Source organism: Idiotropiscis lumnitzeri, chromosome 1, assembly GCF_059441095.1.
Source record: "Idiotropiscis lumnitzeri isolate Australia: NSW breed Sydney's pygmy pipehorse chromosome 1, RoL_Ilum_1.0, whole genome shotgun sequence".
NCBI lineage: Eukaryota > Metazoa > Chordata > Actinopteri > Syngnathiformes > Syngnathidae > Idiotropiscis > Idiotropiscis lumnitzeri.
Genome location: NC_142391.1, coordinates 42,077,001 through 42,094,159, shown reverse-complemented (window position 1 = coordinate 42,094,159; position 17,159 = coordinate 42,077,001). Strand labels below are relative to the sequence as shown.

The following is a 17,159-nucleotide window of genomic DNA, read 5'->3' as shown; positions in this document are numbered from 1 at the left end:
GCTTCTATTCTTTTTTTGGTTTGTTTGTTTGCACATTTCAATTTGGTGTGACACAACTTGGAGGTGGTTTGTAGTGAGATTGGAAACCTATTTATTCTCTGGCATTTCACATATGCTGCACCTTGGCTAAAGTGAAGTAATTGGTTTAAGTTCACTTTAGTGACTCCTCTGGCTTATCTGTTTTATAACACTTATGTTTTGTATGTGAGTGTGTCTCTCTTGAGAGATTGACCTCACTGCAGCGTCTAAGGGAATAACAAGCTCCTTTGCATGATTTGGTTTTGTGAATTCATTCTTGACAGAAAACTTTTAAAAAAATGCTGCAGTATTTTGACTCCCCCACTGAGCTTCAGTGGAGTCAGGGCTGCAAACCTTGTCATCTGAAGACAAACTGAACAGAAGACGCCAAAGTGCTTCTCGCCTCCACTTTTGATTTTGTGTTTATCAGAGAAAATATGAATGTATACAGTGACGCAAGAGTATGGAATTATATTGGGTATGCATGCCAAGAGGCTAGGTGGTTCTGTGATGTAACTGCCATCTCCAAGCGCAAGTGTAAAATTTCCATTTCTGATCTGCGTTCTACGTCGATGATCTGCACCGTGAAAACCAAAAAGATGGCTGCGACTATCAAAATTGTTTTTCGTTTGGATGGACGAAGAAGTTAAGTTAGCCTCCTCTGATGAATTGAAGCAGCCACAATTTAATGGATGGATGATTGCATACCCACCTCTGTACAGTAATGATCTATAAACAGAAAGAGGGAAGTCGGATTTCCCCACTTGGATTGTCCCAGATTTGACCTCCTTGCATTTAAAGGAGGGCAAGATCCGCCCATTTTTCAAGCTCTGTTTATATTTTTTTTTATCAGAAAACTGAAATTGGTTATTTTTTTATCCATTAATTTTGGAGAAATGAGGAAAAGGGTGGCGACTTGAAAAAAGCCAATTCTTAATGAGGAATATGGCCACGCCCCCCTCTGCTTGCACCATGGTGCTACGAGAGTCAATTAAGGGACTGATTACAAATCATTGTACTTTCATTGCTTATAGCATGTAAAAACTGTGATCAACTGTCACCAAAATCGTGGATATACCTATGACCATTTCAACATATCAAAAGGATTAGCCTCTCTGTGGCTGATTTATATGAGAATGAGGAATAGCGGAAGTGAGCAGACCTACATATATGTATGCTGGGAGGAGTGAACACTACTTCTTTGCTCATCACGGTGAGGACACACGGCATAATTTAATGTTAATCCTAACAACACATTGTTTTATTCTTTGGAATGTAGCAGCTCTGGGCTACGCCACTCAATGCAGTGTTCCAACGCGACCACACTCGGCTGTGGAGTCGGCCTCCTCACTGGAACTTTTTGTTCGCTGCACATTGACGCTCCCGAAGCAGCCCCGTAATGCGCACCATTTAAGAAGACGACCTCCAGTGTTCATCGATGAGTTCATCTGAAATCGAGTATTTAAGTACTGGTGTAATTTTTACATGCAAACTTATTATACGTGCCAATGTCAATTAAGCACCCCTTTCGAGTGAATTTAAACAACAAAGAGGGCTGATTTCTATAAATTGTTTGTCGTTCTGGTTCATCAGAACTGTGGGGCTCCAGCTAAAGACATCACAATTGTTCAGGGCTTGAAGAAGAACAAAGAACTGTTCAAGACAACAAGCAAGTCTGTCCATCCCAGGGACGGAACTATCCGTCCGTCCGTATTCCCATTTTGGGGACGGAGGACGGTAAGTTTTTTAAAAAAGGATGGACTCAGCAAGGCAAAAAATGAGGTTTCATCCGTCCCTGCAATTGTCCTTAACCGATGTACATTTCACTGACAACTGACAGAAACTCGCCCAGCCTGTCTTTGCGTGTGTAATCCGCTGGTGGCACGCGACATCATCATCCACCATTTTGGAGGCTATGGCAAGTGGTAAGCAAAGGCATACTGTGAAGGCTTTGTAATTATAGGATTTCTATGCGAGTTAAAAAGCAAAAACTGGTGCTGAATTTATAAGGACAAACAAGACCATGAAGCCAGAGAGTGATACCTTGCAAAAATGAACATTATGAATGATTTGGTGCACAACGAAATATTACATGGACGTAGACCTACTGCCGCTTTGTGTGTGCTGGATATGGGGGAAAAAACACGTACAATATATTACTTAAAGAGGTACAATAAAGCACGGGGTAAATAGAAGCTGTGGTGCTTGACTAATTGTCTCGTCAACCTGAGGAACATTAATGATTACATGTGATAAATTAACCTGTCTCATTAATTCCACTTATGTCGTGCCGTGCTGAAAGGTTGATTCTTGTCTTGTTTTCCTGTTTATCAGTATGGTTTTATTGGCGTTAGTTCAGGACACCAAGATGAGTTTATTATTTGATGAATCCAAGGCCAAAGTTGACGTGTCTCCCTGGAGGCAGAGTAATGGAGAAATTGGGATATCAATAGTGATGGGAAAATGAAGCTTCAAATTTGCTTCATGAACCAGTTATTGTATTTTTGAGTCCTCTAGATAGCACTGTTGGTTTAAATAAAGGGTTTAAAAAATGGCAAGTCAGTGTGCTTTCAGCCCAATGTTGAACAGAGAGTGCCATCTACAGGAGTCCAAAAATACTACAACTGGTTCATGAAGCAGATTTGTAGCTTCATTTACCCATCACTAGATATCATTATCACCTCAGCTGCTGAGGTGCCGACACAGGGCCCTGCCTCATCAGCCTGCCGCCACAGAGGTTGGGGACCACAAGAGACATGAGTAGCCAGGAGTATATGTACTGGGGAAGAGGAACAAGAAGAAACAGGATGAAATGGGTAAGCTGAAGAAGTAAGCAGTGAACGAGATAACAAAAAAAGGCAGGAAGTGAAATGACTTAGGGAAAGTTTTGAATGACCTGATTTGGAAAAGGCGGGATTACGAGAGGAGACAGAACGTTTACTTAGCCGCCTACATTGGCCACCCCACGGAGGTCTCAGAAAAATGGCCATCCTGGTGCCAAAGTAAGGTTTGAAGGGAATGGTTCTGGATTCTCAACAGAAAAATGTGACTGGGCTCAAATAACGACTGGGGAAAGGACCAGGAAAACCTAAATCGGAATCAGAAAGGAGTTTAAACAAGCCAAACAAACAAACATGGGGCAGTAAAATAAAAGTTGAATGTGAAAAATGGTGAGAGAGATGGAGGAAAAGGCAGATCTTACACAAAGGGGTGATGCAGTGGTCGGCAGGATGTGGGTGATAGCAGGCGGACCAGGGGTTGTGATAGCCTTGGCGACCCATTGAGGAGGAGTGACACGAGGGGTTTACGGTGAAAAGGCGAAGCAGCAACCGGTGAGACAATCACTGAACTGATTGGAGGTGAAGGGATGGTTAGAAGCAAGGAGTCTGTGGGTCCATGACTGGTCAGTTGTTCCTGTCGCGTGAGGAACGGAATGGAGACCCCGAAGCAGACATGACACACAAGTTGAAAAGTAAAAGTCTTTATCTACGAAAATACAAAGAAACTACAGAGAGCAGGACTGAATGCAAAAGACATGGACGAAATCTGGAGATTCTGACTCGAAGAAAGCAAGACAGACTAATAACGTGTCTCTGAGTAATCTGAGTTTATATATTGTAAGACATCAGGCCTATATGACACAAATGAAGGTTATGGACTGAAGGACCAAAGAATAAAAGGACCACAGCCACTGCATAGAAATTAGAAACTGATACAGCAACTAGTCACAACAGATGTAATGGACAGGCATCATTGTAGGGACCAATTTCATGTGACAGAATACACTAATCACATTAGCTTGGGTACGTGCATAGAAATGCGAACAAAGATACTAAATTGATTAAACAAGGAAAATTCTAAGTTACATGTGTAAAAAGTGAGACACAATTTAAAAAAAAAAGAAAATATCCAAAAACTTGTTCAGCTAGGTCATCAGTATTTTAAAGGCTAGAACTGATCATTTAAAACTCTTAAATGGAACCAACACATCCTCTGTTCTACAACTTGTACCCCAGTCCAGATCTGCTGATGTGGCAGAAGAGTGTCATCGCAAAACACATCCCTAAGACCTGTCAACAACAACAACAACAAAAAAAACATGATCATCTGTGCAGTTCTTTATTTTTCATGTTTAACTTAAGACACATTTATATTCCAACCAGTTTAGGGTGGAACCCGCCTACAGCCCGAAGACGTATATATATATATATATATATATATATATATATATATATATATATATATATATATATATATATTTAATTAATTAATTTTTTTACCTCAATAATACAGAGGATAATAATGGAAATCCCAATGTTTAGGAAATTTTCTTCAAACCAGTTCCTCATCTTGTCCAAACAGCCCTGCGGACCAAAAACAGACGATTTGGACTAAACTGGAAAAAAAAGACTGAGCCATGCTGATGTTGTCACATGGTAAGTGTAGCATTACTGTACCGTTGATCTGTACTGTCCCGTCTGTGAGCCAATGCAGTTATTCGAGCAGCAGGACTCAGGGACATTATCTCCCCAGTCTGATACATTGTGCACACCGCAACAATCAAACTGGAACAAAACAAATTAGGAATTAATTAGGTATCGCAGTGATTCTCAAACTTTTTATATCATGGACCACTGGGAAAAAAATACTTGGATCACGAAATATCACTATCATGACCATCATTGAAATACAGCAGTGAAGTAGGCCTTAGTGTTCATCAAAAATGTGCCTTGTATTTTTGAAAATAAATACATAAATAAATAAATTACCTACATAAAATTTTAAACCAAATGGTTCTTGGTGATTAAAATGTAAACTAAACCTGAACTACTTTGATAGCAATTCTTTTGTCTACCACTAGAAGGAGTCAGAGTACAACTTGTGGTAAGTGTTCCCGAGTTTGAGAATGACAGCAATATAAAGTGTGACAGAAAAGTTCCAGCACAAGTGTCATAAAAATATATTTCAAATCCCAACTACAAGTTTTCCCCTTTGAAGTAATCCCCCCTGTAGTCTAATGCACGCTCCTCGTCCCGGCAGCACATCTTCCATCCACTCCTGGAACCGTTATCCTCCACAACTCTATCATCATGACCATCTTGATTGTGGTTGAGCACATCTTCAAAATGGATCCCCTTTATGACCCCATTGAGCTGAGAAATGAACAAAATATCAGCCAGAACCAGGTCAGTTGAATCGGGAGGCTGCACCAGCACTATGCTGTTCTTCTTGGCAACCAACTGTCAAATGGGTGTCCATGGTAAAACAACTACTTGTTGTCCTGCCTGAATGAAGCAAACGCTGGAGAAACCGCTTGGTGACTATCTGCTCCACATTGAAAGGGAAAAGTCGTATTATCTTTTTATCTACATATCTTTTGGGGTTCTTGGAAGTTTTCTGACACTACTTGTATTTCGTGTCTGGTGTGATATGTATCTCACCGTTTTCTGGACCAGATCCCATTCACTGCGATACTCATCTGGATTTTTCCCTTCTGCTTCCTTCAAACCATCGTTCAAATCATGCTCCACCCATTTAGTAATCTAATGAGGAGCAATAGATTATTGGCATAACACTTGAAGGCACACAATAATGAAGAAGAATGTGTCCTGGGCATGGCCTAACGTCTTTCTCGTAGAGGAGAAGCAAGCACGCAGCCGTCAGCTCCACCAGTAGCAAGATGAAGAGCATCAGGAAGAACTGACGGCAGAAACAGACACGCATGTTAATGTCACGCTTTCAACTGCCGCCATTTGCATTATTAACGCAGCACATGACGATTCATGGTGAAGGACAACCTGTGTAAATTCTGCTTTACAATTATCCTAACCTTATTAAACTGTACACAGGACATTCAAAATGAAGTTGCAAGCGATGGATCACAGATGGTTACCACAGCTTTACTAAAACTGGGAGGCACCCCGAGACAATTTGTGAATGTATTGTAGATATTTGGGCTAACCATTAGTCACGTTAGCTGCTCATGTATCTGCTTACACTCTTAGAGCTTCCGCAACATAATTTTTGAGGAGCCGCACGAGAGGGAACTTGTCATGTTAAATACCTATGAAAAAAAAATACAACAGAATACAGTTTTGTTCCTGTTGCCTTTAAAAAAAAAAAAAAAAAAAAAACATACGCTAGTCTGCATGCCAGTGTGCATTTTAGTGTGCATGCAATAATACGGTGAGACTTATGTACGTGTTAAATACAGAAATCACACCCGTAAATGAGACGCTGTCTTTTATTACGGTGCGACTTATGGTCCTGAAAATACAGTACGAGTGTAGCACTCGATTTTCTGGGGGTGGTGAGTGCTATTCCGACATCGGAATTCGTGGGAGAAAGAACAGCACACGGAGAGGGAATAGCTCCACATACGACTATTATTCACTCGTCGGCTCACCTCACATAACGCATCCCCCTCTCCATATCCCTCCGCCAATACAACAAAACAATACTTCCCCTAAATAAGAAATAAAATAGATCTATACAAATACAGACATCCTAGTGAAAATAAATCCTCTCACACGAGCAACAATGGCAATATTCAGAGAAACAAAATGTTCCTCATCCATGGCCTTAATTAAGAGAATTGTTTGATGTTGGCTACAAGAATGATTCATGGTAAATGTGTTGTTATCACTTTCTGGTGCTCAAAATATACCCTCCTAATTTGAACCAAAAAAAGTTCATTTAGCTCAGTCACTGCCATTGACGGATATAGAAGTCAAAAAGTACATTTATTTTAACCTGGGCTGGCAGTGAATGAGTTCATTTGCATTTTTTACAATTGGAATCATTAGCAAGTTTTTTCTTGTCAGTTAACTTCTCTAAGTTCTGGAACAACATTGTTTTGGAATCATAAGAGTTTAGCCAACACTAAGTAGTTTAAAATGCAATATGTAATTCAGGTAACAGAGCGGTATATCATTCTTTAAACAGCGTACGTTGACAGGAATGTGGTAAGAATAATCTGTTGGACTTTGGTGACCAAGAACTTTTTGGATTATATTATAAATATCTGAATAATATATATATTTTTTTTAAAGTACGGTGCTGTACTGTGTGTGTGAGTGTGTGTGTGTGTGAGGTACCGTCAGCAGGAGGCAGCGGTTCTCTTTTAGAGCTCCCAGAAATCCCAGGAAGGAAACGCATGAGATGATGATGCCACTGGTCAGCAACATGTTGGCTATATTAAAATGGTTCAGGGAAGGTGTGATTGCAGTCAGTTTGAAGTTCACCATCATGTACACGCCGAAGCCCAGCACGGCCACGCCAGACATCTGACACCGCAGAAAAAGAAATCACTTCAGTAGAGGGAACATGTTCTATGGAAACGCTTCTTCTCTCCTGTACTCACCTCAATAGTTTTGTAAGCAGTATTACACTGTTCTTGGAGGTGTGGGTTTTAAAATTTGTTCTCACTTTGTCAGGTCATTTACACTCAGACCTTGTTTGCATTTATATGACTACTACAGTTTATAGACCTACAGTATATACATCCATCCATCCATAATCTGTTCTGCTTCTCCTCACAAGGGTCGTGGCGGGGGTGCTGGAGCCTATCCCAGGTGTCTTTGGGAAGTAGGCGGGGTACACCCTGGACTGGTACCCAGCCAATCGCAGGGCACAGAAATACGTACCACTAATGATGGGTAAATGAAGCTTCAAATCTGCTTCATAAACCAGTTGTAGTATTTTTGGACTCCTGTAGATGGCACTCCCTGTTCAACATTGGGCTGAAAGCACACGGACTTGCCATTTTTTAAACCCTTCATTTAAACCAACAGTGCCATCTAGAGGACTCAAAAATACAACAACTGGTTCATGAAGCAAATTTGAAGCTTCATTTTCCCATCACTATGTACAACCATCCGCTCTCACACTGACATCTTGGGACAATTTACAGTCTCCAATCATCCTAGGATGCTCATTTTTGGAATGTGGGAGGAAACCGGAGTACCCGAAGAAAACCCACGCAGGCACGGGGAGAACATTTACCAGATATACTGAGTTAGAAGCGAAAATGGTGCACATCGTTTAAGTTGTTCAGTATCAAAGTAGTTTAGGTACAAATATACTGCTAATGAATAATAATAAATACTAATTAACTTTAGAAGCTAAGTTGTTTTTGTAATGGTTGGATTTGACACGTTTATGGCATCATAGCAAACAAAACAAATGAATCAGAGACATACGTACAAAACAAAGAAAGTTGGTGACACACATGGTGTACTTTAAACACTTGAGGCAGCCGTGGGTCATCGTGTGAAGGCTCTGTTAAGACAGGTTACAAATTCATGAAAAAGCATATTAAAAAAGAGAAGCTTTTTGAAAAAATAACTATTTTTGGGGGTAGGGGGTTATATGCTGAATTTGCCTTCACAAATCAACAGTCACACTTTGGGGGGGAAGTGATTCTGACTCATCTCATTTCCTGTCTTTTCTTCCACGTTTACAATGAGAAACTGTCTTTCAAATCCATTTTGGACATTTAGTGTTATATTTTACTTATTAGAACAAAGCTAATATCGCCACGATTTGGTCAAATGTGAAGATGCTTCCACAAATGTAAAATTATTATTAAAATTATTTGAAATCAAAATTGCGGCCTAACTAGCCTAACTCAGCAAATATTCAAGACAAATTGTCACAACAGTCAACGTATTATTATATATATAGCATGTATTATTCTAATGTTGAAAATTTAGAATTAAACAAGTAGAAAGTTCTAAAAGTAATTAGACTAACAAATAATATTATTATAAATGTTTTGGTCATGGTTGCTACTATTCCAGCATTATTTTTCCAATTACTTCATTGACTGTACATGTTGGATATTACAAGTGTTATTTTTCTTCAGAAAACATTTTACATTACATGATCATTTGAAGATGAGTGTAGCTTAGTTTCACACAAATAATGCGACACTTAAATTCAAAGTCTACAAAAGACAAGCTGACTCTTACCTTTTTTTGCAGACAATTATGAATGATTTATTTCTTGGTTGTTTTTGACAACTCTGCTGCTGCTTACACTTCCTCTTCTCTTTGTACAAAGGACTGAGATGTGCCGTATGGGGCTTTCAGCACTGTCTTACTTCCTCTTTCTTCACATTGGCTGGAAAATGTATGAGTGAGAAAGTTCAGCGTGGAATAAACCAAAATAACATAGTAGACTGGTTTTAATTTTAGGCATGGACATCTGCAATCTGAAAAGCCTGCTCTCATCAAGGTGTCAAAGTGCGCTCCTCCTGAACACAGATGCAGACAAAGTCTCGGGGTCCTATTTTTGTGCCCAGTGCAAGTTCAGAACAAAGTGCGGTCAAACTGTTTTGGTATTTTCGTTGAGGGGTGCAGATAGAAACGGACCATGGCCGTGTTGTAGGAGTAAACACTCGCATTCGACTTGCTTCTCAGCCCAAGGAAGAGGTTGTGCTCATTCCTTTAAATTCAGCACAGGAGAGGTGCACACTGACAAAAAAAGTCTGTTGAATTTACATGAAAAAGTATGGACATTGGTTGGACACGAAAATCATGTTTCATCAACATGAATAGTGGAGAAAATCATGTAGCTTGAAATGAGCTCTACAGTCGGGCTACAAAGTCAAACCAGGAAACGCGACAATATGAACCCAGTGCTCAGGGTTCTGCGTGTGCTTTCTGTTGTTCAGAGACTTGAAAACAACACTGACATGTTGGTACCACATGACACTTCTCTGACTCTGACAACCTCAGGGAGTGGTCGCCTGCTGGTGCTCAAGACAGAACTAAAGACGTTTTATGCAGCCAAGTCAGTCTTGAACAACCTATCACAAGATGTGATCCAGAGAAAATGTTCAAATCTAAGGTGAAAACATTTCTATTTTAGCTCTTGACTTTTATTTCAATTCATTATGTATGTAGAATTGTATGTCTATTTTCATTTATGCTGGCATAGTTCTATGTCACATTTTGTTATGTTTTGTGTATGTAAACCATTTTGAATTGCCTTTGGCAAGAATTGTTATCGACAAATAATCATACCTAGCCTATAAGGACAGTTTGAAATAATAACTAAAAAGTTCACAGGTCAGGGCCAAAAAAGTGAACGCGGCTTGTGCATAACTCAAGGAACCACTGTACTGTACTGTATGTCCATTAATTGTTACATACTATTGTAAAACCTTTTTTAACTGTACGGAGAATGTTTTAATAGCATGTAAAATTCTATCGTAGCAAAAATTGGGTCAATTAATTTATTTCAAATTCAGAGGCCACTCCCAATGTTTATGCGCAACATTTGGGGTAGCAATTATTCAAACCTTCGCAAGGTTTGGCGTTCACATGGAATCCCACATTTATTTTAAGATTCAGTCACAAGAGTTGAGGTTCAAACCCTCAGCAAACCCGGACGTTTGGCTGGATCTTGTAGTGCTTTTTTATTTTCAATTTACTTTTTTAGCTTAGTTTAGCACACTGTTCAATGTGAGATCTTCTGTCAAAGAAACTTCCCGTACATCATTACGTGGATGCCACCAAGTGTTCAGAATGAGTCATCCCAGTTGAATAAAACGTTGCCTAAACAACATGACAAACCAGTGTTGGCAAAACTAAAACGGTAAATGGAAGCTATTCGACAATGTTACATGGAGCCTCGCTTCATTCAATTCAGTTCTTTGCATTTCGACTTGTACGACAACATATTTGGATTGGGACTTTTTCCTGCCTGACTGGATATTTGAGCTTCATTGTACTTATTTATTGATTGATAGTTAATATTATTCTGTGTTTTATACAAAATGTGTATTTTCTGAAAACATTTCAAATATTATATATATATATATATATATATATATATATATATATATATATATATATATTATATTTTGTATAGACTTCTTTAATAATAATAATATTCCCTTTATTAGTCCCACAATGGGGAAATTCGAGATTCGAACCCAGGCCTCCTGGGGAGACTGGGTCCTGAACGCGGCGCCTTAGACCACTCGGCCATCCTGGCAGCCTATCTTACAATATATTTACAGTCACCTCAGCTATTCACGGGCAATGGAGACGTACAGCATGCAAATAGCGCTAATCAGCATAATATTACAATTACTTTTTGTTATAGATCATAATTTTATTGATCTAGCCTACTTGGTAATAGATTTTCCTCCTTGTGGCCCCTGAGCTAAAGTCAATTTGACACCTCTGCTCGAAGTGCATTTTGTTGGAAACGAAACATTACCTAATTTCTGAAATCAACAACCATTAGTCACCAAAATTTATATTGCAATCTCTACGTATGCTCACATCAACCTCTGAAAATATTAGGATGATCAAACAAGTATTACAGATTCTAAGCCTCACAAGAAAGTTTATGTCACTTAATGAGAGAAACGCTTTGTCCATAAAATACAAAATATGGGCCGATCTTTTTCACATTTTTGAGGTTGACGTTGGCGTAAGCAGAGATGTCCACATATATTTTGGGGAAAAGTGATCAGAGAGTCATCCCGACAAGAGTGGTCGCCTCTGCATTCGCTAGTATTGTCTTTGTTTTTGTCATTTTCATACGTTTTTGGCAACTCTACGACACTTGCTTATACGAGAAAAGAGCTGCTAAGCATTAGAGCATCAACTCTCTGACTTTTTTTCCCCACCAGCCTACACAAACCAACAAAACTTTTCGGAGGAGCGCGGAGCGACTGTGCTACACTGAGCATTGTGATGCTAGAGGAGGAAGGGGAGGTGTATGGGGCCATTATTGTAGCAAAACCATTTATAAATGTGTATTTCAATCCACAAATGGATAAAAAAAATCCTCTGTATCTGTAACCACAGTCACAAATGTGAAACATGACTCTGCAAATGCGTGACTGAAGTCACAAATGTGTATGGAAGTCACAAATGTGTGACAAAATCTGCAAATTTGTAAAATTGATTTGTATATGCGCAAACACATAATTAAATGCGGACAGAAATCTGTAGAAGCGGAATCCGTAAACACTGGGCTTTTGATTGGCTGTGTTCTTACAAATGACCTATGCTACAGTCCTGCTGTGGACGACACACAAATCCATGTGGCGATTTGCAAGTGTATTGGAAGACTTGTGTGTGGCTCCATAGGTACACATTCAGACCACAAGGGGACGCTTGTATTCTACTGTTGCAACAGATGGAGTCTAGTTGGCGTGCAGTGTTTACAGAAAAAATAATAACAATGGTCCCCCCCCTCCCCCCACCAACCAGTGAACAATAGGACACTGGCTGATGATCTGAACATGCTCTACTGCAGATTTGAAAAGGACAACTGCACCCATCCACATCTACCACCACCAGCAACTACCATACTCACACACCAGACTCCTACTCCAGCCCTGGAGATCAACAAACAGGACATAAAACGACTCTTCAGACGGCAGAAAATCAAGAAGCCTGCAGGGCCGGATCGGGTGCCGACCTCCTGTCTTAACACTAGAACGGCCTGGAATTTTCTTACCCACCTTCTCAAGACTGGAGGGCAGCCAAATTGCTCTTAAGATTTAAATGACCATATTTCCAAACGACACATCAGTTGTAGGTGCTATTTCTATATTTGGCACATAAACTAAACGCAGCAGATTGTGAGGCGCATGCTAGCCCTTGCATGCTCGCTCTCAATCAGGAAACAATAGCACACCACAGTTTCTGTAAGAACTCTCATGACAACATGTCAGAGGAGGCATGTGACTAGTCACCACACTCCTTAGAGTCACGGTTTTAAATCAAAACCAAAACTATCACTGAACAGCATAAAAGCAAACAATGAAACATAGGAACACAATTAACACAAAATATACATCTCTCATACCATTCATATCCCCAAAAGAAATAAAAATAACACAAAAATAGTAGTGCATTGCATTCTGGCAGCCTATTAGCCTCAGATGGCTGGTTACAAAGATGTGAGTGGTGTGCTTTGGGCAGTGTGTTTTTGTTTGTCTGTTGTTTGTCTAAACCTGTGGTGTTTCTTGCTTGCAATAACATGAATGATAAGACAGACTAGGACATCATAATTTATTTAAGTGCTATAGTCTCAAACTATAGCTAGCAGGGTGTGCTGACATGCACTCTGTAATGCCCTATAGCGTCATCTGCCCTTGCTCGTGCGGACAGCATGTGTACAGATCTGTGGTTCTCAGCCTATTTGCAAGACGTGGCTCATTACAGGTAGCTCAGTCTGTTTTGGGGGAATTTATGCGACTTTAAAGAAAATACGATAATCCAAGAGCCTGCAATTAGCCACTTTTCTTTTGTAAATGCAGCCATTACCTGCCAGATTTGCGGCGCTCACTGCTCAGACACACTATCTCCCGCTAGCTCCCTACAACTTTACAACTGAATGGAAATTCATGAGATTTTTTCCACAGAAAGATATGTTGACCAACAGAGGAGTCTTTGTTGGGCAAGTCTGCAACTCCACATTGTGTGATAAATAAGCATCAGCAAATCGAAGATTATTTCTCACAAAATAATGTCTAAACAGTCAATAGGGATCACCTGTCATTTTTCTTAATACTCTGCAGGTTAGGCCCAACAGAAAATGCGAAGGGATACCGACAAAATTTGAAACCAGAGAATGGCTACTCTTATATACTGGGGGGCAGTTGTAAAATTCTGTGATAGGATGGGAAATCTTATTTCTTCGGTCGTCAATATTCAAGTTGCCCTGTGCCATACATTTCTAAGAGACTCACTGAATGCTTCCATAAACAACAAAAGCAGTCACTGCCCGAGTTTTTAGTTTTTATCTGATCATATTTGTATTTTTAATATTGTTTTAAATCTTTTGTAAAGTGCTTTGTTACAGGTGCAGCTCTTATGAAATGCTATATAAATAAAGCTGTATTGTATTTATTTATTTGTTTTGTATTGTATTTATTAACAGTTTGACCTATTTTGCTAACAGAAAATATTGGCAAACAAAAAGAAATGATTTAAAAATAAATACACAGAAACAGATGGAGTGTGTAAAAGTGTGGCGTACTCTCAGACTGGTATATGAATGGACAAACAATGCCGCTTACTTGCCGTCAGGAGAAGTGAAGCCACGGCCGGCCATCTTAAATTGCCACTCGCTATGCCCGCCTAATTTAAATACATTGGTTCCTCTGGTATTTTCACGTTTTTTTTCTGAGACAAAAATGCCACCATGCATGGCATACAATTATACTAATAATTATGGGAGAAGTGCTACAAGTGCATTTCATTGATAAGAATGGAATTTTAAATTTTCACTCATAAGGTAAATTTGCTGCAAAATGTATGCTAACGTGTCAATTACAAATCACGCTTCTGAGATACCATACTCGGAATGGTTGATGTAAACAGTGAAATTGTTCTTTGAGAGGCTTTCATGTCTCCATACAGGAATCCCAGTTTAAAACGCACATTTGGAGGCAACGTAAGATGGCTGCTCTCTGGCGAGCCTGATCGAGTAAAGTAACACTGGCATAGTTCACTGACTCAGTCAACGAAGAAGAAGGAAGATGCCGAACGGCTATTGCACTCAAGAGGCTTTGGACATGATCCTGAACCAAATCAACCCTGACGACTCAGATCGAGATGACATTGCTCTTCAGCCAAGTTCAGACACTGAAACTTCTTATGGTAAGATTTCCTACACATCCTATTTTCATTTCCTAATCACAGAGGTGGGTAGAGTAGCCAAAAATTGTACTCAAGTAAAAGTACTGTTACTTCAGTACAATATAACTCAAGAAGTAAAAAGTAGTCATCCAAATAATTACTTGTGTAAAAGTAAAAAAATTAATTGGTGAAAAAACTACTTGAAGTACTGAGTAACCGTAGCAACGGCTGATTTAATTTTGTATATTGTTTTGTACAAACATTCAATCAGACAAAAATACAAAATAATCATCTTCCGGCCAATTAAAGTCCATCAAATCTATTGAATAAATTAAATTTAATTAAAAATAAATAGTTTAAAATAACCGTAAGGTAAATTCAAGTACTTTAGTAAATAATAGAAGAATAATAGTATAAATAAAATAAATTAAGTAGCACAAAAATTCAACCTTTTTTTCTTTCTTAAACAAATGTTATTTGAAAGACAAACAATTGCCTATCCACAGGGGCACGAAGAAAAAAAGCCCTTACCTTAGCCCTCCATGTTTCTTCTAGTTTGGTGTTAAGTTCTTGAACGCTGAAATCTCTTTTTGTTTAGGCAAACAAAGTAGACACCGACTAGTAGGGTTTCAATTCGATTTTCAGTAACCGATTGCCCGAACTGTTTTGGTTTTTAATACACGTGAGTTCGCTGTCTAATGCCGCCATAATCACCGTAGACGCTACAATATGTTAGCATAATATTTTCCGTACCACAACCGGAAATTGCGTGCGGTGTTCCATCAGACGCACACGGCAGCCTGTACATGCTAACGAAGGCTAGATTTCAAACATGACAGTCCCCGTCATAAATTAAATCTCGCATCAGCTGCGACATGCTTCTTTTTAAGGTGCTCGTTGATTACTGCTGTGCTGCTATGAAAGAGAGGTTTACATCGTATTCAGTAATTGTGCGTTGGCAGTTTGTTTCCAGCACAGACATGAGAGAACGGCTCTGGATAACATGGCGTGCAAATCGATACTTTTATTTAGGAGATTTAAGTAACGAGTTAAATGTAGCGGAGTAAGAGTATAGTTTCTTCTACACAAATCTACTCAAGTAAGAGTAAAAAGTATAGAGGTACAAAATTTCCCAAAACTTACTCAAGTAAATGTAGGGGAATAAATGTAACTCATTACAACCCACCTCTGGCTGATTATGGCAGTCGTGTTTTGGGAAAAGGTGAACACAATCAAACCAATACATATTTAACACTTTCAAAAAATATGATCACTGTACAGACAAACTTCACCACCACCAGAAAAGAGAGGTCGACTGGAGACTCACACTTGGCCAACAGAGAATGCAAAGACGGCACTGTGTGGCATGAAGGATAAGTCGGCACACCTGTCCATCAAAGCCCAATTGAATATTACACCGCCGAGGGAGAGCCAACTGCTTTGGTCAAAAGAACAGTGTCGAGTCGTTTACAGAGTTTCCTCACTTTTGTCTCACTTGACATGCTTACAACTATCCAGCGGTGGACTGTTCAGCATGGATGCCAGACACAGCAAAGCAATTGGTTTATGTCACGCCATGAACTAAAGGTATTCATTGCCATTGTCCTATTGCGGGGGTTGATGAAAATGCCATCGCTGCACGACGCATGGTCATCCAAACTGGGGCAGCCACTGATGGCCCGAGACCGCTTCAAGGACATTATGCGACACCTGCGTTTCGACGACAAGGACTCGCGTAGTGAACGAGCTGAGTCTGACAAGTTTGCTGCAGTCTCCGATGTTTGGCAGGCTTTTGTTGAAAATTGCATCACATCTTACAACCCAGGCAGGTACATCTCCATTGATGAGCAACGTTTTCCGACAAAGACTCGCTGCTGTTTCCTGCAATACCTTGCAACGAAACCTGCCAAGTTTGGCATCAAGTTCTGGGTAGCATGTGACTTGAAATCCAAATATGTTTGTAATATCATGCCATATCTTGGCAAAGACCCCAGTCTTCCCAAAGGAGAGAGACTATCTCAAAATGTGGTGATAAAGCTCATGGAACCTTTCATGGACAAAGGAAGAACCGTTACCACAAACAACTTGTTCACATCATTGTCACTTGCTCGACGACTACTCAGCCGGAAGACCACACTCCTTGGCACCGTTAACAGACTTTGCCGAGAGCTACCAGAATCAGCCAAAACGACGTTGAATCTTAATGAATTCAGCACTCAGGTATGTGGTAAATATTTTGTTGTTGTTTTGGATCAGGGGGTGAAGTGTCATTGGGCTGTATGTGATGTGCTACCATAAGAACAACAACATAACATAATAATCTCATTTTATTCATCAGGTGTTTTCAACATCTGATGTCACACTGACACTTTATGCACCCAAACGGAGGAAGACCGTCTGCATCCTCAGTAGCATGCATAGCAAGGTTGAGATTGGGGATACCTGGAAAAAAAAAGCCAAACACAGTCACGGACTACAACACCAGGAAGTGCGATGTCGATGTCATGGACCATATGGTGCGGGATT

The 17,159-nt window shown here is 39.8% G+C and overlaps 1 protein-coding gene across 1 annotated transcript; it reads right to left on the bottom strand.

The window, feature by feature from the left end:
- Positions 1-3,483: 3,483 nt before the first annotated feature.
- LOC148344680 (leukocyte surface antigen CD53) lies at positions 3,484-12,688 on the bottom strand. Its single transcript, XM_088301567.1, has 9 exons — positions 12,509-12,688; positions 8,991-9,141; positions 8,224-8,298; positions 7,116-7,304; positions 5,644-5,718; positions 5,460-5,561; positions 4,476-4,583; positions 4,299-4,382; positions 3,484-4,088 (listed from the first exon to the last, which is right to left on the bottom strand). The coding sequence occupies exons 3-9, from the start codon at positions 8,284-8,286 to the stop codon at positions 4,017-4,019; spliced, it is 693 nt and encodes a 230-aa protein (XP_088157693.1). The 5' UTR covers positions 8,287-8,298; positions 8,991-9,141; positions 12,509-12,688; the 3' UTR covers positions 3,484-4,016.
- Between the last annotated feature and the right edge of the window lie 4,471 nt (positions 12,689-17,159).